The sequence below is a fragment of the Gastrolobium bilobum genome, unplaced genomic scaffold (assembly GCF_033153095.1).
Source record: "Gastrolobium bilobum isolate Gb01-03AN ecotype WA unplaced genomic scaffold, APGP_CSIRO_Gbil_v1 utg19354, whole genome shotgun sequence".
Lineage (NCBI taxonomy): Eukaryota > Viridiplantae > Streptophyta > Magnoliopsida > Fabales > Fabaceae > Gastrolobium > Gastrolobium bilobum.
In genome coordinates, this window is record NW_026899004.1 from 16,252 (window position 1) to 39,640 (window position 23,389).

The 23,389-nt window shown below is 33.5% G+C and overlaps 1 protein-coding gene across 1 annotated transcript; it reads right to left on the bottom strand.

Moving 5' to 3' along the window:
- Nucleotides 1–7,965: 7,965 nt before the first annotated feature.
- LOC133286207 (protein YELLOW LEAF 1, choloroplastic-like) lies at nt 7,966–16,214 on the bottom strand. The gene is made up of 5 exons (XM_061483595.1): nt 16,123–16,214; nt 13,339–13,408; nt 13,067–13,221; nt 9,631–9,703; nt 7,966–8,639 (listed from the first exon to the last, which is right to left on the bottom strand). Exons 2-5 carry the CDS (start codon nt 13,376–13,378, stop codon nt 8,440–8,442), a joined length of 468 nt encoding a protein of 155 aa, XP_061339579.1. The 5' UTR covers nt 13,379–13,408; nt 16,123–16,214; the 3' UTR covers nt 7,966–8,439.
- Nucleotides 16,215–23,389: the final 7,175 nt, after the last annotated feature.

The window sequence follows — 23,389 nt, forward strand, 5'->3', positions numbered from 1 at the left end:
CTCCATTCTTAAATAGTTATTTTCTCTGCTCAAGACTTAGCACTTTTTTGCTTTGTCCCAGTTTCTTAACTGCCAACTCTGATTCCTCAGCTCATGGACTAGATGGCTCACAAATTTCCATATTCCTATGGCTCCCTTGACTCCAACAAATATTTGGTACAGAACCTTAAAATGGACGAAGTGGCCCCTTATTCCTAAGGTAACCAATAACACTACCTTCCCCCACTGGCTAAGCTGTCTGAAATCCCTTCCTTGAGGAAATTTCTTTCTCAGTATGTGTTCAATTTCCATTGATACACAATGAATATAGCTTACTTAGCCAGAGAAATACAAAAAGCTTCAGTACAAGAGTTTTGAAAACAATTCTTTAAGAAATTTGCAGCTTACCTGTTCCACAGATAGTTTAGCCCATGGCTGTTACTTTAAACATAATTATTCTAAACTGAAGTCCAATAGACCCGAGATTCAGTTCAGAGATAAGGAGTGGAAAGGAGAGAAGAAATACTTATATTGAAATGAAACAAGAAAGATTACAACAAAATATAAAGTGGAGAAGATGGTTGATGCTCGTGAGGAGTCTCAAGTGAATGTTACATAATAAAGGAGAAGTGTTGTCACTTAACTATAGCTACCACCATACAAAATTAAACTACAAATTAACTAAATACTACTAAGTGATCTCTTCTTAAGGAATTCGATTCCTTAGGAATTCAATGGATGTCTTCGTGTTGGGACGTCCTATTTATAGGAGAAGAGTTAATGGTAAAGTTGTAATTCTCTTGGATTTGTTCTCTTGTCTGTTTAGAAGAGGCGGTGTATACATTGCTTCGAAGGGTGCAAAGTGGCTAGATTGGACAGTAGTTTTTTGAGATTTGTCTTTCCTTCTGATCATACCCATGCCTTGCTTTCCTCTTTGGCCAATAGGAACCCTTTATTCTCTGCTGCCCACGTTTTCCTTTGCTGAATAGCTGCACCGCTTTTGCTTTATGGAAACTTTTTTTCAACGTTTCCTGAAAAGTGGTCAGAGAGATTGAGTGAGTGAAGCAGGTGTATTTAATGTTCTCAATCTGTTCCCCTTTTTATATATTTTCCAAGGGCTTACGTCACCTTCCGTTCTCCACTGTGTTTTTGTCAAAAAAATATTAAACACGTGCTTTTAATGCTAAATGTTGCTCATCAGTGGAGGGAACGGATGGTATTTTGCCATCAAAATGGGCTTAGATGGGAACGATTTTTCGTCTCATCACAGCCCAAAAATCACAAAATGTTAATGAAAACCTAACTCCAAATTCTCAAAGATTCAACCAATTAAAATTGAGTTTCTTACTTTAAATAAGTACTACACTACGAGAAGATCAACTTTCAAGCTTGGAATAAACCAAAACATAACATTTTTTTCTCTTGGATGAACAGTACACGAAGTGGTAAGAGGAAGAAATCTCTTGAATCGAGGCTTCCCAAGGTGAAATAGCTTATGGGTTTTGCTCACAAGGACCTAAGCTATAACTTTCATGTTGGTTGCTATGCTTGAAAATGAGTGGAGCAAAATATAAAAATCTTTGAGGAGAGGAAGAGGGGCTTGCGATTTTGAGAGAGATAAGAAGAAGAGAAGATGGTGAATTAACTTAAGTGTTTAAAAGACAAAAAGCTTACTTTCACTTCTAACTTTCAAAATTTGCTAATTAGTCATTAAGTTTAATCAAACTTAAAACCTAATTTTTCCAACTTAATTAATATCATTTCCATGTCATTAAATTACCTAAGGGATAATATTGTCACATAATAATTGAGTTTAGGCCAATTTTTGCATAATTGCAATGTAGTCCCTAAACTTTACCATAATTGTACTTTCACCCTTATACTTTCTCATAAATATATTTTTGGCCCTAAATGACTTGATTGACATGAATTGTATCTTTGAGTTAGGCGGCTACTTTCAGGATGTCCATTCACAATATTTTCATGTGGCCTAAGGTTCAATTTTCAACATGGACACTCACAATATGTAAAAAATTGAACTCTTCAACTATGTTTCATTCACATGGATGAATGTTCGCTTCACATGCCTACCATGTGCTCAAACTTTGTTAATTTCATATACATCTTCCTGATGCTTTTCAATGAATTTATGGTAAGCCTATGTAATCTAATGGATAAATCATAAGCCAACTTCTCTTTCACCTTACACATTGTTCAATTTCTTGATCGTCGATGACCGATAAATCAGGAGTTGTAGGTGAGGAGTTCGATGTATCCGAGTTTCTAATTATCACCGATCACTGTTCTCGCTTTTTGCCAAACCTGATACTTTTTGGCATACCACATCTCTCACAATTTCATGAATCAAATCAAAAAACAATTCATTCTTCAAGCATCTCGCGAATAACATACTTTGTAATATAGGAATTTAGGAAGCATCTCGCATAAGCTTTGTACTACATCTCACACATTTCGAAACAGGACATATGCTGCCATTTAATATTATGATGTGATGTGGCCATGTTGCCAATCTATGACCATGTCATTTGAGATGTGTCATAAGTATTTTTATCTGGGCACATGGTATTCAAGCAGTATTTCAAGCTGGCCTTTAATATGCAAGCTTTGCGAGATGGACAACATAAAGATAATGGCAAATTTCTTCCTCTATGTTAAGTTCTAAATAACGAGGAAGGATATATTTACAAATTTTTTGTTTACAAACTCTTATAAATTGTATTATATCTGATCGGTCATATTTCAATCAAAAGTGTATGACCGGTCAGACTTAATGTAATTTATAAAAAAAAAGTACAAACGGATCCTTCCTCCTAAACAATAAAGTGTCTATCAAGCATTTATTTTTTCTTTTTCGCTTATTAAAATGTCCAAATAGACTTCACCAACATGAAAAAGTTCATAATTACATCAAAAAGCAATTCAACCAATGTTATAAAAATCGGATTGATCCGGCTGGATCGACTCAAAAATCGGTGAACTGGTCATATAATCGGTCCAGTTTTTAAATTAGACCGGCCATGTTACAAAATCGATGTAACCCAGTGCGACCCGGTTGATTCAATCAGTGACCCGGCCAGTTTTTGTAAAAACCGGTGATCCAGTCGGTTCAACCGGTGACCCGGCCAAGTTAGTTAAAATAAAAAATAAAAATAAAAACTAATTTATTCTCATCATTTGATACCTTCCTTTTTTTTCACTCTCACACACAAATGATTTGTTTTGCTTTAAAATATTTGAGCGATCTGTAGCTTATTAACTTAAATAAATTATATACATACAACATTAATATTATCTTGGTTATGCAATATGCACGGAATTTTGATTTAATTTATAGTTAGAAATATCGTTTAGTAAACCTGAAACACCATTATCACAAATATTATATGTTTGGTTGATATTTTGTTGGACAATAATGTGTAATTTATTATTTTTCATATTAAAATATTTGAAACTGGTATCATTTTTTTACAGGTATTTAAGTATATTTATAATTTTTTTAATATAAATTATATATTTACATATACTTACTTAGTCATGTGGTTGAACTAATAACTCATTGGTTGAACCAGTGATCCAGTACTTCGATCGGATCAATAATCATGCCAGATTTAATAACATTGAATTCAACCTTCTCACTGTTTGTACATGAAGTCTTGATATAAAGTATGGGAAAAATATGTATCATTTTAAAGGATGTAAAGTTGTGTCATTTTAAGTGAGAGAAAAAAGATAGATAAAGTAGGAGAGTATGGGTCTTATCTCTTTGTGAGAGTAAAAGGATAAAAGTTGTGTCATTTAAAAACACTTTACTGTCCATTATTTCAATCAAAAAGCAATTCATCCTTCAAACTTATCCAAAATATAATATTCAATTTGCTTGAAACAAATTTAATATAACAGCGCGATAGCTTGGGATATTGTAGCAGTGTTACCCGGAAAGAAAATTGCAGAAGATAAATAGAATAGGAGAAGAGTTAGAGAGAAAGATGAGACACAAGGGAGAAATGAGTCAATAATTTTCTATGCCTTTTCATTCCAAACACGCACCTATTTAACAGTAAACGTATGTAACTGAATTACTATCTCATCTCAAAGGGAAATCCTAATTATGTGGTAATGAAAATAATAAAAAGTAAAGGAACACATATTGTAGAATTAAAAACAAACACATGTTTTAGGTGTGACCATTGGGAGTATGTGCTTTTGTATATAAGTGGATTGCTACAGATATCAAGTATTTTATCCTGCGGCAAGCTACTATATCATTCCAGTAGCTTGTTTCACAATCACGTCGAGATAGGGTTCTTGTATTCTAAAGCAAGACAATCAATATACAAAATGGCTCGCAAAAAGTGAGATTCAAGGCATCAGTATCTCGCACTATTGCGAAATGGCTAATTAGACGTGGGATTCATAACATGTACATCTCACTTTACGACGAGTTGTCTTATTCACAGTAATAAGTACCACTAACAGAAGGATAAAATCCTCAAATAGAGTGCGTGTACATTTTCGGGGATGAGAATTAAAGTTTATCTGTCTCTAACTACGGCGTCAATGTTCGTAATCATTTTTTTGTTTGAGCTGACTATATAATCTTCCTCTACACAAACAGTGGCGGAAGCATAAATTTTATTGAGAGGGGACGAAAAATAAAAATATTTCTTTATAAATAAAAGTACTTCAAATACAATACAGACTTAGTATGCAAAATATTGAAAAAAAATCTATTACAGAAATTAAGATCATTTCACTTTATTCTTACTTTACGTGTTTTCGTATTATTAAACCTATCTACAATAAAAACAGATCAAGAAAATGTTTAAAAAAATTATAGATAAATAAATAAATTAAAAAAAATGTATGTGGAAATGCATTGTACATAAATGATGCTTGGACAAGATGTTAAATCCAATAAAATTATTCAAATATAATTATCAAGATATATTGTAGAACAACACTCTAGCAAGCTAACCAACATTGAAAAGTAAACACTTATGGATCTCTGAGTCCAAAAAAAAAAAACACTAATAGTTCAGTAAATGAAGCATTTGAAAATTTGAAATATTACAAGTCCCCAATAAATATGTTGTTATGCTCTATTGTATTTGACCTTGAGTTTTGAATTTTTTTTTTAATTTATTGGTTCATCCATGTTTTGAATTTTTTTTAATTTATTTGTCCAACACAATTTATTCTTTCAGTTCGAAAAGTAATCCTTAATGAAACATTAAATCATTAAAAAACATTAATGCACCGAATGTGAGCATTGGTTCATCCATGGGAATGATATGAATGAATTTCGAAACAAAACAATCGAATAATAGCAACATTGTTAATTTCATAAAAAAAAATAGAGATAGTGAGAGACTAAAATTGAGAGAGAGGGGGGGTTTTTTTTCCATGGGGAAGCAGATGGGGCCATGATTGACTGTAGTGTGATATCTTATGGTGTCATGGAGAATAATTTTATATTATACAATTTTTAAAACAAATAATTTAATAATATTATTAAAATTTTATTTTATATATATATATTAAAAAAAAGTTTCTTTAAATTTCGGGGGGTGGCCCACCTTAGCCCCCCCCCCCCCCCCCCCCCTAAATCCGCCTCTAGTTACACAAATGATTTGGTGCAACTTTAATTCATGGGTCTTCAGTGGAACAAGATGGGGTGTACTTATAAGACATTCCGACGCTCAAGTTAGTTAAAGGATTAAGCAGGTTTATTCATGTAGAAGAAGATGTATACCTTTGGTTAACACATTCATATTTATAGTTGAGAGATGTTATTCTTTATGGTGAAGGCAACTATCTTTCTTCGTTAGTGTTTGTGGGTGACTTTGAGATAAGCTTTTGGTGCAAAAGTAGCTCGGTGGTGAAATATAAAGAGGTGTTTGTGGAAAGTGGATTGCTGAGATATAGCAGTCTTAGTTGACTTGAAGTCTTTTCTTCATAGTGAAGCCTTTCAATATGGGCCTCATTTCAAATCAGTGTATTTAGACACCATAACTTATTTCAAAGTCATAAGGCATTAAGTGTATAGGTACTTCCATGTACTTATATGTTGCTTACTGAGTCCATTCTTACGATATTTTATTATTGGGTGACTTTTTTTTCTAAGTATTTTTCATTGGATAAATAAGAGACTAATTTACGGGGAATACAATCAGACATCAAAAGTGAGAATCTATATGGACGGTATTAATTTGATGGGAAAAACTATTCTCATATTATATGAGATTAGTTTTACCTCTTACACTCTCTTTGATATTCATGCAGCCTTTTTATTTTTATTTATTTTTATTTTTCAGGTGATGAGTCCGACCACTATATATCTATAACACGACATTCTCGTTCTCATGTTACACGAGAATAGATAAACCCTTATTTTATAGACTTTAAATTCAAGATGAAACTTAGAACCACATGTTTAAGGACTCGAACTCTTTCTATTAAAATCAACCCACCTTAATTTACCATATGTACATGGATACTTTTTTAAAAAAAATATTTCAAATAGAAATTTTAAAGCGAAGTAATAAAAGAATAAAAATGATTTTTACACTAATAATCATTAAAGACATCTAAATATGTGTTCTATAGTTATATTCTCTTTTTTTTTTTGTTCCTTAGAAAACTCTTGCTGTAATCATTGAACTTCTACGAAGGAAAGTTTTCTGCTCTATATCCTGTGCTTTTCTCTTCTTACCTTGAAGAGATTTTTCACATTAATAATAGTATCTTCCCTTGCTGTATATTTGTTTCTCATAGGTTCTTTAAAGCAAGAAAGCTTTTATTTTACCCATTATAGCGTACTCATGCTTTTGCCGTGAGCACGCTAATATCACCTTGGAATTGTATTTGTAGAGGAGAAAAAATGATGAGAAATTTTTGGCTATTACAAGCATCATAATGCATTTGTTGGATTCATGCAGTTATTCTAATTTACATAGTATAGATTGATTTGTTGGATCTAATGAAATATATATTATTTAGTTTAAGTATCTTGTTTCTAAAAGTGATTTAAATGCAGATTATGATTAATAATTTTATTTGAACGTTAAAATTGGGATTTTTGTTTTAACAATAAAATTTAAATATTTTGTGAAATTGATTCATGTTTTACTTGAAAGTTAAAAACTAACAAACTAACAGGTCAGGCCATGTCATTTATTTTTTTATAAATGAATCAAATCAGGCTAACAGTTAAACTCGTACTATGTTATCAAGCCAAGTCAAATTAAATTTGTTTTACATAGACTTGAGTTTTTCGAGACAAAGTTCAATCCACCTCGGCCCACTTTCATCCATAACCACACACTTGCACAACATGAATACAAACATGAGATCTTTATACTCATGTTATACTTATGTTAAAGATATGGAGTTTGCATTTGTCATTTAACATGACAGAACAAAATTTTCTCCACACACAACATTCTGTGGGATCCACACTTTTTGAAGAAAAAAAAATAAAACTACAACACGCCAAACGAATCTCTATAACATTACACAATCACTTTTCTTACAACATAACTCTTATAAAACCCTAAAGATATTCTATGTTTATGTCAAATTCAGTTTGACTCAAAACTGACTTGAAAAAAATTTATATCATATTCATATTGAAAGTATTTATACTTGAGTCAAATTGGTGTTTACCCGCTATTTGAATCGTTTAAATTAAATAACTATATAATTATATATTATCCCAGTCTTATTTATTAATTTAAAACCATCCATGTAACTTTTAGTCTAAAGAACAATTAAAAAATTATTCATGTTATATCCAACTGCAAAATAAACAAATATGTAGACGTTATTAGATTACTATTCATGTCAAATTTCGGCACGAACCCGACAACCTGAATTTTCAACCCAATTGATTTAACAGGATAAAAAATAACCAATGGATAGGATAGTTGAAAATAAACTCAGCCATCAACTATGGGATTATTAATTTGATAAACTTGGGACTCTTACAACTAATTTTATGTCTGATGCGACAGAAGATACCATTTGTATTATGTGATATATTGTGTAAAGGGATAAGATCAACTTACACCGGTGTAAGAATAATAAATCTTACACCAAATCTTTTAACCGTTGATTTCCGTTCATCCAATGGTTGGGATTTATTGAGAAATACAAATTAATTAATGAGTGAGACCTAATAAATCTTAACCATTAGATGCAGAAAATCAATGATTAAGATTTGATGTAAGACTTATTATTCTTACACCATTGTAAAATGATCATGCCCTCTGTTAAATATGATGTTTGAAATTGCAGCAAAATGATTTTGTTGCTGACTTATACATTAACTTATCACTGACTTTGATGAACAAATTTAAAAGCATACTTATGACTGATAATCCTAGGTTCTAGTTCAAGCATTTGTAAAATAATTTCACTATCACATACAAAGCCTAATTTTCAAGCTCGATGAAATCTTTTATCCTTGCGTTGCCATTCACCCTCTATGTCCTTTAGAATGTCTAGGACACCAAGAATACCCAGAAGGACGAGTCCACCTGACCACTTACCGCCACCTCCTCCGTTACCACCATTGCCATCATCGTCACGAGGTGGAAATCCAGGTCCATTGTCATCAATTTTAGGGGACTTCACTTTGTCTGCCATTTCAGAAAAAGGGAAAGGAAATTATATTTGTATAATGACATTGTGTAAATAATTAAGGCCAAAGGATGAAATGACATCTATATTAATATATTTTTTTATATAGGAAAAGAAATATGATTAAATAAGAAGGGGAAAATACAAGAGAGGATTAGGCATCAAAAGAAACCACAAAGATGAAGAAAAATAAAATAGAATCCCCCATAAGAAACCGCAAAACAAACACATCCCAAGGAGGAAACAGAAAAGGGAACCACCAAACTGCCCCTAAACACTCCAACGAAAGCCCCCCCCCCCCCCCCCCCCCCAAAAAAACACACACACCTGCAACAAAAGGGAAAAATGAATAAAAATACACAAAAGAACACTCTCTCTTGCCTTCAGCGAAGAAGACAGTTTCGGAACTTCAAAAGGAGAACCTGTTTAAGCCTTCTAAATCCTTTAGACCCTCCATAGTTGTTGCTAATCTTTGAAGTTCCTTTCCTAGCTTATTCTTTGCACTTTAGTTATTTGGCACGAAAGCTACCTTTACCTCCTTACCCAACGGATTAACCAGAAAGATCATGCCAATCACTTGCATGTATGATTATAATGGACAGTATTCAAGAAAAACATTATCTATGCACTTCACAGAACTGTCATATGGAAGAAACAAGAATTTGAGCGTCTATACCTTAAATCATTAAATATTCTTAATTCTTTTTCCTATAAAAAAACTCCAACATTCCCCGTAGATACAGTTATTTCAAATAAGACACGCAGATGGACATGGGAGGAGAAAGAGAGAAGAATGAAAACTAAATATACAAACAAATGAATGCATACATGATGACTAGGAGCAAATGGAAGAGGCTAACAAATAGAGAGGCGTTTACTTGTCCCACTGTACAACAAAATATGGAATTTAGTAATCTTAAGTGAGGCACAATGTATATTTTCTGCAACGGCGTTGTCTGGCATAAGTTCATACAGGAGAGAAGTTATTACCAGGAATAACAGTAATTGTCCGAGCATTGCGTGCTACCGTTTGGGTTGCACCAGCAGCAGTACATGTAGCATTCTGTAGAAAGAAGCACAATACATCAGTATATAGTAGATGATCAAACAATTTAGATCAGCACTTCTGTTATTGTCAATGGTACACCTCAAAATCAGAAGCATCAAGAGAAAATTCCAAGATTGGGACTGAAAGTAAAGACAAAATATCAACACAAAATCTACTTCCATGTTTCATGCTATAAAATCTCAGAAATACCTACAAGAAAAATCAATCTAACATGCAGGAAATCACTCAATTGCCTGCGTATGTGTATGTGAGAGGGAAGAGCAATGGTGAAAAGGGCAATGAGGGAATTGCAACTAATGAAAAATTATAAGATCATAAGGTACTGGAGGATTAGGTTAGAGAGAGAGAGAAGCATAACAGAACATAATTTTGGGTCAAGTCTGGGGGCCATTGGCCTGGATATGGGACAGCTCATTGCAGTCTGAGTATCTTTGCGCCTGTTTAATTGTGTTTTGATTTTTGTTTTTAAGAACTATTTTTTAAAATAGTTTATAGGGATTGCTTTTCAGAATAAAAGCAGAAAAAAATTTGTTTGCTAATATTATTTTGAGAAGAAGTATAGAAGTTAAAGAACCAAAAAGTCTGTTCAGTAAATTTGTTCTAAGGATATTATATGATCTTAGAGTAAAAAAAATAAAAAATTCATTTGACGAGTAAATTTTTTACTTCTTAAATTCATTTTATGATTTCTTGTTAACTGTTTTTTCCTTTTTTTAAAAATAACATGTTATATTTAGCTTTTTTGGTTTTAAATTAATTTTTTTTTTTTTTTTTTTTTTGTAATAAAATTAATTTTTTGTAAATTATGTATATCCTCTTTGACGGTGATCTTGGAGTAACGGTAAGGTTGCTTTTTGTAACCGAAAGGTCATGGGTTTCGGTTTGGAAAGCAGTCTCTTTGCAAAAATGTAAAGGTGAAACAAAGCACAATCAACCCTCATCCCTACCCTCGTAAGTCGGAGAGCCTTGCACCAGGATCTGCCCTTTATCTCCATTACACTATTAAAAAGTTTTTACTTTTAATATATATTTTATATTTAACATTAATTAGGTATATTTTTTCATAAATGTAAACATTTTTATCTTAATTTTGGTCTTCTTTAATTTATATTTTTTTACATTACACTGATACGAACCTTGGGAGAACCTCATCCAAAAAGCTAGCTCAAGAGATACGAGAATTCAATGTCTATATAAACCCCACATTAGTCACCCATATAACCAATGTGGGAGTCCAAGTCCCATACCTTGGATTAGGATCGTAACAAATACATAAGGACTCAATTATCAAAATAAGTAACTTGATAGATAGTTGTTTAAGCAGAGAATTGGGAGTATTACAATGACTGCATGTCACGAAGAGGTGAGGCTTTAAGGAGTTGTGGGAAGCCCATTTGTCTCAATGGTGCAGGTTTCTCTCACGTTGAAGGAAGTTGAATACAAATTTAAGGAAGAAAAGTTGAAAAGGAGTTATTTGGTTCTCAAAATACAACCAAATTTAAAAGGAGGATCCTGAGCTTGTTCACAATGGGGAAGCTGATACGAACCTTAGGAAAACCTCACCTCAAAAGCTAGTTCAAAAGGAAGGAAAGTTCAAAGTCCATATAAGCCCCACACCAGATCTCTTATGTTTCCGATATGGGACTCAAGTCTCATAACTAGAGTTGTGGCCCAATAAGTATGGCTCAATTGTTGAAAGAAGCAGTGATTTGAAATATAACAATTTACGATCAAATCTAAGTCCCAATAAAGCAGCAGATATAATTATGATTTGTTTGACAAGAAAAGAAAAGCAACACATTTGGCATGATTTGAGATCTAAGATTTGGGACGTGTTTTAAATGATTTAACTGTAATTATTTATTTATTTTTAGAAGTTAGTTACCGTTGTTAGAAATTTTCTTTATTTTTAGGATTTTTGAATTTTGAATTAATTTGTAATTAATTTATAAACAGTGCTTATGACCCTTATTCTAGGGGTTGAATTCTGTTATTTTGATAATTATAATTAAGAACCGGAGGGTTACTCTTTTAGAAAATCTCAACTTTTAGTTTAGCCACCTTTTCTATGCGCTTTCGGTATCACATTCCACCACGCTCCGCAGCCCCGACAATTACGCAGCCGGGCTTTGCACTAGTCTTTTACCAGCCCTGGGAGAAAACTGCAACGCCAGCGTCACTAGTCGCGCCACTCGATTGCAATGAGGAGACATAATGGAAGGCTCTGATACCAATTGATACAAACCATGAGAGAGTCTCACCACAAAAGCTAGCTCATAAGGTAGGAGAGCCCAAAGTCCATATAAATCCCATACCAGGCCCCTTATGTTTTCAATGTAGGACTCAAGTCTCATACCTTGCAATTGAATCATAACAGAAACACATCAGAGTCCCTTGAGATTCTTAAATACATCCATGAGACCTACAATTAATAATCTCTCTTATATTAATTGTGATTGCCATGTTGCCTGTTGGGGTTCTATTTGCAAGGTATGGGACTTGAGTCCCACATTGGTTGTATGGGCAACTAATGTGGGGTTTATAAGGCCTTGGGCACTCCCACCCTTTGAGCTAGCTTTTGGAGTGGTGCATCTCAAAGTCTCATCATTGCCCAAGTCAGAATCGCCAGTAAGTGAGAGTGGCTCTCACCACCAGTCAAAAGGGTGGTGCTGCCGAATCATTGTGGTATGGTGGTTTTCAGACAACAATAGTGGCAATTCACAAGAGGGAAGACGGGGTGGTCACGGAAACAAGGCAAAGGATTGGGAAATATCTCGTTTGCTCTTCAAACAACGCAAAGGATTGGGAAATATCTCGTATGCTCTTCATTGTTCAAACTCTAACACTGTAGGATTCATTGAAAATTACAGATTTATAAAACAATTTGTTCTCCTTGATTTTGTTGTTTTGAGAATAGAAAGTTAAATATCAGAACAAAAACACCTTAGAGGTGTGCTCTAATTCCTGTTCTAAAAAACTAAAATGCGTATGCTGTTCTTAGAATTATTTTCACAGAACACTCATTACCAAATAATTTTTTTATTTTTTTTTTGAAACTAAAAAACTGTTCTGTGAAACAGAAATCAAACTGGCCCTTTCTTTTTTTTCATCTATCTTCTTACTGTTTTCTGTATTTTCCAGAGAATTTCCTCTGTTGTAAGGAGCTGGGCTCCCTCTGTTGGATAAGTAATATTCGGTGATTACCAGTTTAACCATACCAACTTTTCCCTAAGGACTAATTATGCATTGCAATAATACAAAGTGCTGCTTAGTGCTTACGCTTTCCGATAAGGATTTAGCATCAAGACAACAAACAATCAACACATAACACATGGCCAAAAAATAAATAAATCTTACCAAAGCAGCAGCACATCTGATACGAGGTGATGGCCTTTGAAATATAGCAATCTGAAGTTCTCCTTTTCTGACGTTATATGGTAAGGGTTGCATCCCAACTATGTTTGGTCCATTATGCTTAACATGTGCTTGAGACTGACTTCTTTTACAACTAACTTCATAATAAAATAACAAAAAAAATTCCATGACTTAAGAAACTTCCGAGACACTTGTCTCACCACATTATGTTACTAAAACTAGCTCAAATATTGGGATGTATAAAACCAATGTACCTGGTAACAATAGAGGTGAAGTGCCAATACAGCTTTCCATTGTTGTCCACTTCTTGCTTATGACTAAATCCTAAAAATGCAAGTTGGTAGAAAAATGAGGCAAAAAACAAATTGTCAGTTTCAAACCGAATACTTATGATGAGCTGAGAGGTCGCTGTTGAACATAGGCATAGGCAAGTAGAAAAATACTGAGAGTTTTTCTTCAATTTATTTTACATGATAGTACATTTAGGCCATGCTTGAAAATTGAAACTAATTCCTTAAAATAATTCAGTTTAATTTTTTATTGAACTTTATAATTGAATTCTTATATTTGGACTTTGGATTCTTTTTTTTCTTTTTTTCTTTTTTAAGAATTGGATTGGATTTCTATGTTTAGACAGCAAATTAAATTGACAGAACTCTGCTTAATTAAAAATTTTACACCATATCTCCTTTTACCAGATAGTTTTACTCATTTGTCCTCTGTCAAAAGGATAAACAATGAGCAAGCAAATGGAGAGCTTTACAATTACAACTGATCAAGAAACACATTCTGACAAAAAAGGAATTGCTTATCTAACTGTTCCTCCATTAAAGAAGTTTCAAGTAACAAGTTCTATGAAAAAATAATATTAAAAATAGTAATGAACTACAATGTAGTTTTCTAAAGCCATCCTGGTGATGCCTTCAATGTAGAGTAAAAGCAACCAAATTTTCAGCTATAATAAAGCATCCCTATTCAGGTATTTTAAATTATCTGTTAGCTTCTGATGAAATAGAAGAAGGACTTGGCCAGGTAACTTTCGATATGAAATATTGTATTAAAAAGCCAAGCCCTAAGCATAGGGGCATAAAGGCCAACTTATGCTCCTTAAAGGTAGATATCCAGTTGAGCAACTTAATTCAAAATCAACAAGCAGGACACTCATTGCCATCGAACTATTAACGAACTGCTATTTTGTATTTGCAGCTTGATACATCATCATTAAGCAGTTGGCAATAGGTAAAATACTACTAACACCAATTTTTTATATGGAACTGGCAAGTGTCAATATAGAACTCAAATCCAAAACATAAACATAAAACAATAGCATATTGAGGTGCTTAAAAAAACTGAAACAGATCTCACAAATTTTTTGTCCATACCAAAAATTACTAACAGGAAAAACATCTATTCTCTCCTATGCTCAAAAGAAATCAGATATGCCCAGAATGAAATCTCAAAGAAAACACACAAAGCCTCACCATATCAAATTCAGCAAGAAATTATAGTGTGTTAACAGAGCAATGTTGAGATTTCGAGTTAAAGATGACTAGAAACCTGCAAGATACAGGTTAAGCACAGCAAGAAAATACAGTAAAAAATGTAATTTTAATGAGTAAACCTTCTCTGCACAGCAAGAATGAATCTTGCTCACAGAAAAGATAGCAGCATACTACAAGTCCCTCTTTCAAACAATCAAAACTCCAGAGAAAATATCCTCAGCCCTCTCCTCTCAGTCAACTAGAGAGTAACAACAATCCCCACTGTCCATTCCCCTTGAATATTTCCCTCCTTATCTACTAACCGACCTACTAGATCATACAACTCAGTTACAAGTATAAGTCAGTTGGGATATTACAAGTCAGATAGAGTATTCCCGTTTGTTAACAGCCCCACTCAGCCCAAATGGGTAAACTAGGGGTTCCCTAACAGAGACGTCAAAGAAATTCAACAAGATCCCCAATTTTACATTGAATAAGATCCAGTTTCCCCAATAACAACTATGGACAGTAACAGAGGAGAACACCAATTCAGTGGACATTGATCCTCTACTAGAAAGCTTTACGTAGGTGTGTGTATATAAGCGGGTGTGAGAAAGACTGAGGGGCATAGCAAGAAGTATTTGGAAGGCTCATCTTTACTTATAAAGTTAGTGCAACGACAGGATAAAATATTCTTTTTAAAACAAAATGAATTCCCAACTCCCAAATCATACCAAATATGATGGGATTTGAAAATTTTGCAAAACACCTTCACAATTTTCTAACAAATTGAATTAAAGACTACAAAGGAGGGCAACCTAGTGCTATAAAACTCCTCCTCTGGGCAGGGTCCAGCGAATGGCCAAACTCATTTTGTGGGTCTATAGTAGGCAATAGGCATTCTTACATTGCATTAGCAAGAGGCTGATTACATGATTCAAATTTTCTGCCTCTGGGTCACATGGCGACAACTCCAAATGTTGTGCCAAGTTAAAAGACTCCCAAACTAAATTCCAAATAAAATAAATTACAAAATGAGGATTGAATTCAAACTAACTTTCAATTTTCAGGTGTTCTAAACATAACCTTAAGGAAGAATTATCAAGCTTGGTGAATTTTTCCTTTCTTGACCTTTCTGGATATTGTGTTGTGGATATGGCCACTAAAAAAAAAAAAGTTGATGCAAACTAAAACATGAGAAAAATGTAGTTGCAATCAGTGGTCGCCAAAACTACGATTGCATTTGCATTGAAAAATCCACACGAAATAATTCAAACTTCATATCATAGTCGAACAACAAGCGAAAAGTTCCACAGAAGTGCAAGCCTAAGCCAAGGGAACCTCAAAGATAAGAGAGAAATTTCACACATCATAAAGTAATCGTATATTCACTTACTTTGAAACCAAAACATTCATAAAACACAAGAAGGACACAAGCAAACACTGAATTAAAAATAAATAAATAAAAAATTCCAATAATTTCAGGGATAGAATATTATCAAACAGAGCCTCGATTATTGAATAAAAATTTCGATAACAAATAAAAGGGAGCATTACCTGAGAATGAGAGATGACGGTGGTCGAAACAATGCCCTTGCACGGTTCTAATAGGCAATGTCATTTAACAGAAAGGAGAATGGCGGTGAATGGCTAACCGGGTTTGGATATTGGGCATGTTTTGTTAATCGGGTTGGGCTAAATTTTAAATTGGCAACTATTATGTTAGTTTTTTTCTACAAAAATTTCTCTAGTTTTATATTTTATATTTTATATAACGGAAAAATATTTCTTTTTGTAATTAGGGGTGTTTAAAATGTTCAAAAGAACTAAACCATTCCATAACCAAACTGCTCCACATTTTAAAAATCGGTTACTTTTAAAAACCGATTTCATATAAAATTACATTTTATTTTATAAATTGATTATTTACCAAACCATAAAAATAATTGATTATCGATGGTTATCCATAACCAAACTGCTCTACAATTAAAGAACAAATAAGTATTATTTTTTATTATGCCTATTATATTAGTAAATTGACTCAAACTTCCAAACAATAAACTAGCAGAAAAAGTTAAGCAACTTAAGTAGAAAACATTTATTTCAAAAAGAAAATTACACATAAATCGAAAGGTCGCATCCTAAGAAAGCATTTCTTAGTGGACTATGGTTGGATTGTATGATTGTATTTGATGTTTTGTATAAATGCATTCATATAGAGCTATTTGATAATATGATATGTTTTGTTCTGATGTGGTTTCTGTAATGATCTTTGGTCATTGATTGTACGTACACTGATGTCTGCTTGGGATCCTCCCTCGGGACTGACTGTGTACATCTCTAATATGTTCTGGTTTCGCTAGGGGTCATGCGGACCTTGAGATCGCCACCCCGAAAGCTAGCTCAAAGGGTGGGAGTGCCCAAGGCCTTATAAATCCCACATTAGCTTCTTATACAACCAATATGGGACTTGTAACATTGCCACCCCCTTTAAGGGACGACGTCTACGGCGGCTTTCACTCTATCGACACTGACCCGACGGTGGCCTTTTCCCCCCTTGGGGCGGCTTCACTCACCTATCAGTATTCAGTGCCCAAAGACACCTTAATCCAGCCTATAAGTAGCTCTTTCCATGGCTTCAACTCTCAATGAAAGCACCAATTGATACGGACCTTGAGATCACCAACCCAAAAGCTAGCTCAAAGGGTGGGAGTGCCCAAGGCCTTATAAACCCCACAGTAGCTTCCTATACAACCAATGTGGGACTCGTAACAGGATCCTCCCTTGGGAACACGTGCGTTGATTTCCGCTTGGGGTCCTCCCTTGGGAATGACTGCGTACGCCTCTGTAAGATATGTATATATGTTTTGTTCAGTTATGATATCTGTTATATGATGTTTTGTATACTCTGTATCTGACTCTCATGCAGGAGTGGTCCTAGGGGTATGGAGAATTCTTTATAAATCTGGAGCTTATTGAGATTTGTTATCTCACCCCTTTTGGGAACATCATTTCAGGTGTACTGTCTGCCAATGAGCATACACGGGGCAGGGACACGACTCGTGGAAAGAGTGCATTGCGGATCGGATTTTTGGGTAGCCGTACGCTACTATTATTTTTGAAGGATGGTTATTTGCATTAGTATTCCATTTATTTTGGTAGATCATGATGTCTGATCCGTTTCTTTGTATATGGCTTGTATATGTTTTGTACATGTTTTCCGTTTTGATGCATGTACATTTGTGTATTCAGGCATATCTATGTTATGAGGTAGTATTCAGTATATGTCTACATGTAGTTATGCATGCTGTTAGACATAGTGGCACAGAGCCAAATTATATATGAGCCCATGGATGGGTATGTGGCATGTGATGGATATATGATAGTTTGTAATCATGGATTATATAAACTGTTTATCAGGACACCTTGAGAGTGGGATTTGCAAATCCCCGTTTGTCCGATTTACAGACGTCACTCTGTCCGATTTTCGTCTCCGTCAAATGAAAATTAAACTAGAAGAAGCATTCAATGTGATATATCATGTGAAAAGGATTAAAGAAAAAGAAAAGTTAGCTCGTATTTTCGTAAGTTAAGTCTTCCGCTGTTTCTGTTTAGTATCATATATATGTTAATTAAACCGGCTCGAGACAAGAATGTTACATCTAGTCTATGGCTTGTAGTTCCATGACTTAATAAACTATTTATATTATGAGATTATTCAATTAGTTATTTATTGCAATTTACATACAGTCGATTTTTGAAAAAGAATAAGTAAATTCATATGGTTAGTATGATAATGTTCATAATTGGAAAAGCTGCGCTTATTACCATTTATATGTTTAATACACCGGGTGCATACGGAGTGTTACACAATCCAGTTACTGTACAGATATAACATAACATGATCCTTCAATCATTTTCATTTAAACATACACACATACATCATATCTGAGGAACCCATGAAAGTCATTCTACCATGCCCATGTTTAGTCCCTAACTGGTATGGTCCTTTCAAGAGATCCTGTGTCTCCTAAGTTGCTACCCTCATGGAGGTTATTCTACCATACCCATGGAAAGGTCATACATACCGACTCATGGAGGTTATTGCTTTGTAAATGTATCTATTCTTTAGAATATGGAGGTTTTGGGAGGCATAGAATGGGAAACAATCATTGGGTTCTTCTTTTCCGAGGCCAACTAAAGGTATGTTTCTGATTAAAACCGTGTATAGATTCATTTATTGTAAGTTGTTAAAAAGTATTTCTATTTAAGGATTATATCTCTTATTTAGGGATTGCATATTCTGTAATTGATTTAGATTTGATTTGTATTATTTTCCTTGATTACCTAGTTTCTTAATTTTCTTATTTTCTTAGTTTCTCAATAATAGATATTGTAAATTCCTAGTTTCCTTTTATTAGAGATGGTTTTTTGGTGGCTGCCTTTTTCTGTCTCACTCTTTTTCACTAACTCTTTTTCCCTTTACGAGGTTCTCTTGCTATAAAGGAAACTCCCTTTGTTAGACAAAATGGATAGAAGACATCTTTATGTATTGCTATAAAGGGTCTAACCTCTCTGGTTTCTTGCCAAAAGCAATGCCAATCCCACCTTCAGGGCCTTCTAGGAAGCACAACAACATTGGATTACAAAGCTCACTGGGGAAACCGTAGAGGGATATCTTGTTCCTTCTTTATCCTAGCCTCTAGTCTCTTATAGAAAATTTAAGGGTAACTTAAATGGTGCCTTAATTGTATTTTGTCGTTACTTTTTTGTTTTTTTGGTTTCCCCTCCTTTCTGGTTATTTTTAAGATCATTTTCATGGAACAAACAGTTTCAGCATTGGTTATTTTTTGTTCTAATTCTACTTCTTTGTCCGCAGCATCTTCTAATTCTTCTGTGGGTGGTTCTATTAGGAGAAAACCATTCAGAAGACTCTCGGGTCGTTATGAGTCTAGAATGGTGGTTGACCCTGTTCTGAGTTTCACCAAAGACCCTTCTATGAGAAGTAGCATTTGTTCTTGCCCTGACTGTGGTGAAATCTTCATGAAAGCTGAAAGCTTGGAGTACCATCAATCTGTTAAGCATGCAAGTATGTTTCTTTTTCATATCTTCCCTTCTTTTTTTATCACTAATATTTGCTCACTTATATAAACAACAACATCCCATTCTTTTGTTCAACAAAATCTTGATTTTTGTTTTTTGTTTGTGATGTTCTTAATTTGAGCTAGTTTATCTTCACTCTACCTCTATCAAATTCAAAGCATATAGATTTAGTTTCTCCTTATAAATGTTCCATTTTTTTAATCATCTCTAGTTTCAAATTTTCAACTCACCATAACTGAATATTTGCTTCATTACCTTTTTCTGATGATACAAATCTCAGTTTCTGAGCCTGGTCCTGAAGACACAAGCAAGAACATAGTAGAAATTATATTCCACTCGAGAAGAGGGCAATGTTTGTTTGCAGGGTGATAGCAGGGAGGGTGAAGAAGAATGCAGAAGGTGGAAACATGGAGGAGTATGATTCTGTTGATGGTTCTGTTGGGGCTTATGCAAATTTGGACGAGTTGTATGTTTCCAACCGTAGAGCTATATTGCCTTGTTTTGTTGTAATCTATAGAGGCTTTTGATTAGTGTTGTAATCTATAGAGGCTTTTGATTAGTGTTGTAATCTATAAGCTAAGTTGAACTACTTTACATGTCTGTGCTAGTTTGGTGCTTTGTATGTTGACTCAACCCGCTATTGTATATGACAACATTTACCTTTTGTTTATACTATCTGTACTCACAGTTGCGGCGGTGTGATGTTGCAGCTGCATGCAGTATGCAATTTAACCATAAACATACATGTTATTTATTTTATGCGTATTCTATGCTGTCATTGGTTAGTATCTTATTTTTAAAAAGTTTTACAGCAAATAATTGGGTGAGGATTAATTTTACACCGGCATAACAACTTTAAATTTTTAGTTATGTAAGCATAGTGAATCAATTACTGAAAACGAGTGTAACACTTCTTATACTTTTACTGTTACGAGAATAACTTGCCCCTAAATAATTATATTATTTTTGTAAGTGTATTTGCAGTGCGGAGTAGAGTAGAGTACAGAAAAATGATAAACAAACTCTGGCAGTCTATACATTCCAAGAAGTGATAAATGTTGTGGAAGTTGATGACCGAGAGAAACTTAAACATATTGTGGGAGTCTAAACCTCCAAAAAGTGCAGCATTTGTGGAGGTCTGGAACTTCCAGAAAGTATTTCAACAAATTGTGGTGCTGCACATAAAGACGCCACAAAATGTGTTGTGATGCACGCGAAATTGAAGGTTGATATGAATGCCACAAATATCTTTTGTAAGGGTCAAAGACCCCGTAATTATAAATATGACTCACAAAATAGCTAAATTTGTGTAGTGCATGAGCCTAAGTCATCGTCCATCAACTCAAGACCACCACCATTTTCATCATCTTAGAGTTACGAATTCTGCGCCTAGTGTATAGTTGTACACTCTAAGACTCCTACAGGTTCTTGGGTGAAGTTAGTCCCACTCATGTCCACAATTATTTGGCCACATGCCTTTATTATGTGCCTGTGGTGGGGTGGGACCTTCAAACGGATAAGAAATCATGAATCTGTGGTGTTCTATGGGATAAGGAATCAAATGGGAAAATTTTGTGGTCATTTTGCCATTTTCTGCAAACGTTATCAACATATATATTACACGAGAAAAATGTCTGTTATTTTAAAAAAAATGTAAAGTTAGAAATTTTTTAATATGGTTGAGGACCATCATAGTCATTCTATTAAAAAATTGACACCTGAATTAATTTTTTTTCCCCTCTCTTCTCAACCTTTTCTCTCATCTGAGTCTCACCAAATTTTTTTTACTTCCGGAGCACACTAATTTCGCTCGTAGAGTTGTATCATTTTGAGTGAGAGAAAGAGATAAATAAAAAAAGAAAAAGAAAAAAAAATAAAGATGTGAATCTCACCTCTTTATAAAAGTAAAATAACATAAATTATACACTTTTCTCATATTACGTATTCCGGTAGGTATTGGTCATAAATCGCATGCCTGAATCTCACCTTACGTCATTTTGGACAATATCGAGAATATGCAGTTTGTTTCTAAATAATTGTTAAATACTTTTACCTTACCGTTGACCAATTGTTTATGGTTTCCTATATTATAAAATGCTTCTAGTTTAAATGGTCCATTTCTAATTTTCGTTTTTTCTTCTCAAAGATATGCATAGGTTACGGCAAATTTAATATATTGCCCTGTTGTTATGTGTGTGATAATATTTCTATTCTTCAAAATAGCTTATAGATTAACTTTATTTGACACTAGATATTACAATCATGCTTTTGGGGCCAATGTGGTACTTGAACAGTGAGAAAGAAAATAAAAAGGATATCTCATATGATACCACGTGATTCTAATCCAGTTTTGAATCCAATTTTTGATTTATTTTAACTTTATAAGATAATATAATTGAGCTATAATAGATTTTGATTCATGGTTCAGTACCTTATCAATTTTCTTCCTAAGGGTCTTTTCTTAGATTATTTAAATACTTGATTCTAGGTTCGGCACCTTACAAATTTTGCATACGTGATAGGTTAGGATTCTACACACTACAGTGTGTTATTGTTCTTCACTGTATGTTATCAAAACTTAATTAACATGCTGCCAAAGTTAACAAGTTATTGCTGCTAGAGTTTCATATACTCTATCCTATCAAGAGCTAAATATACTGTTGTAGTCAAATATTTGACAAGCTGTTAATTCACTGTGAAAAAATTAATATTGTGTCTGCTGTTGTACGCTGTAAAGCTGTTTGTTTGCTGTTAATATTTAATTTACTGTATGCTATAATCACATAGTATGTTTGATTAATGCTGTCTTAAGTAGACTTGTTGTCCTAGTTATAATTGCCGCATAAGAAAAAGTCCACCAAGGTGCTAGCCTTTCGAATTAATTAACTAACGTAAATAACACTTCATGTACAACACGAGAAACCCAAAGAAAAAAAAAGATAAATAATTGGATTGTTTTGAGTTTTTTTTTGTTTTTTTAGCTTGCATATAGATTTTGTTTTTGGTTTTAATTTAAGTCATCAATTCTTCGTATTTTCCTTTTATATTTTGTTGCTTTTGAGTCATCAATTCCTTGTTTATGTTTTTAGATTCCTTGGATCGAGTTTTCTTTGCCTTGATTCTTCTTATTTTCCAGCTCATACAACACCAAAAAGCCGAACAGAGTTGTTTCATATTGTTTGCCTTTCGGTCTTATCCCACGTGAAGGAACTACCATCAATTATTGGTTCTTTTGTCTAGTGTTGGAAATTATTGGTGGCACTCGTAATTGCTTTATCTTTTCTTTTTATTGTTTTGTACTTTTTCTCAAAATACAATTATATTACAGTTTTTCTAGGAAGAAGCCATGATATAGGCATATATCTGTAGCGTCTCCTTTCCCATTTTATCGTTATTCTTGAAAACCATAGGAAAGTGATTAAGAGTGTGTTTGGATCCTTTTATTTTTAAACTAGAAGTTATTTATAAGCTAAACCTAAAAAAAAAGTTAAAAAATTACATAAAAAATTTAGTTTAAAAATTATTTAAAAACACGTATTTCAAAAAAATTATCTCTCTATCTTTATCACTCTTCATTTTAAAAAAACACATAATTCAAAAAAAAAAAACAGATACTAGCTTAAAAATTTAATTTTTTTTCTTCGTTATAAAAAAAAAACTTTTTAGCTTTTTTTCAAAAAGCCTAACTTATACTTATAATAGAAAAGAGGATGCAAATAGT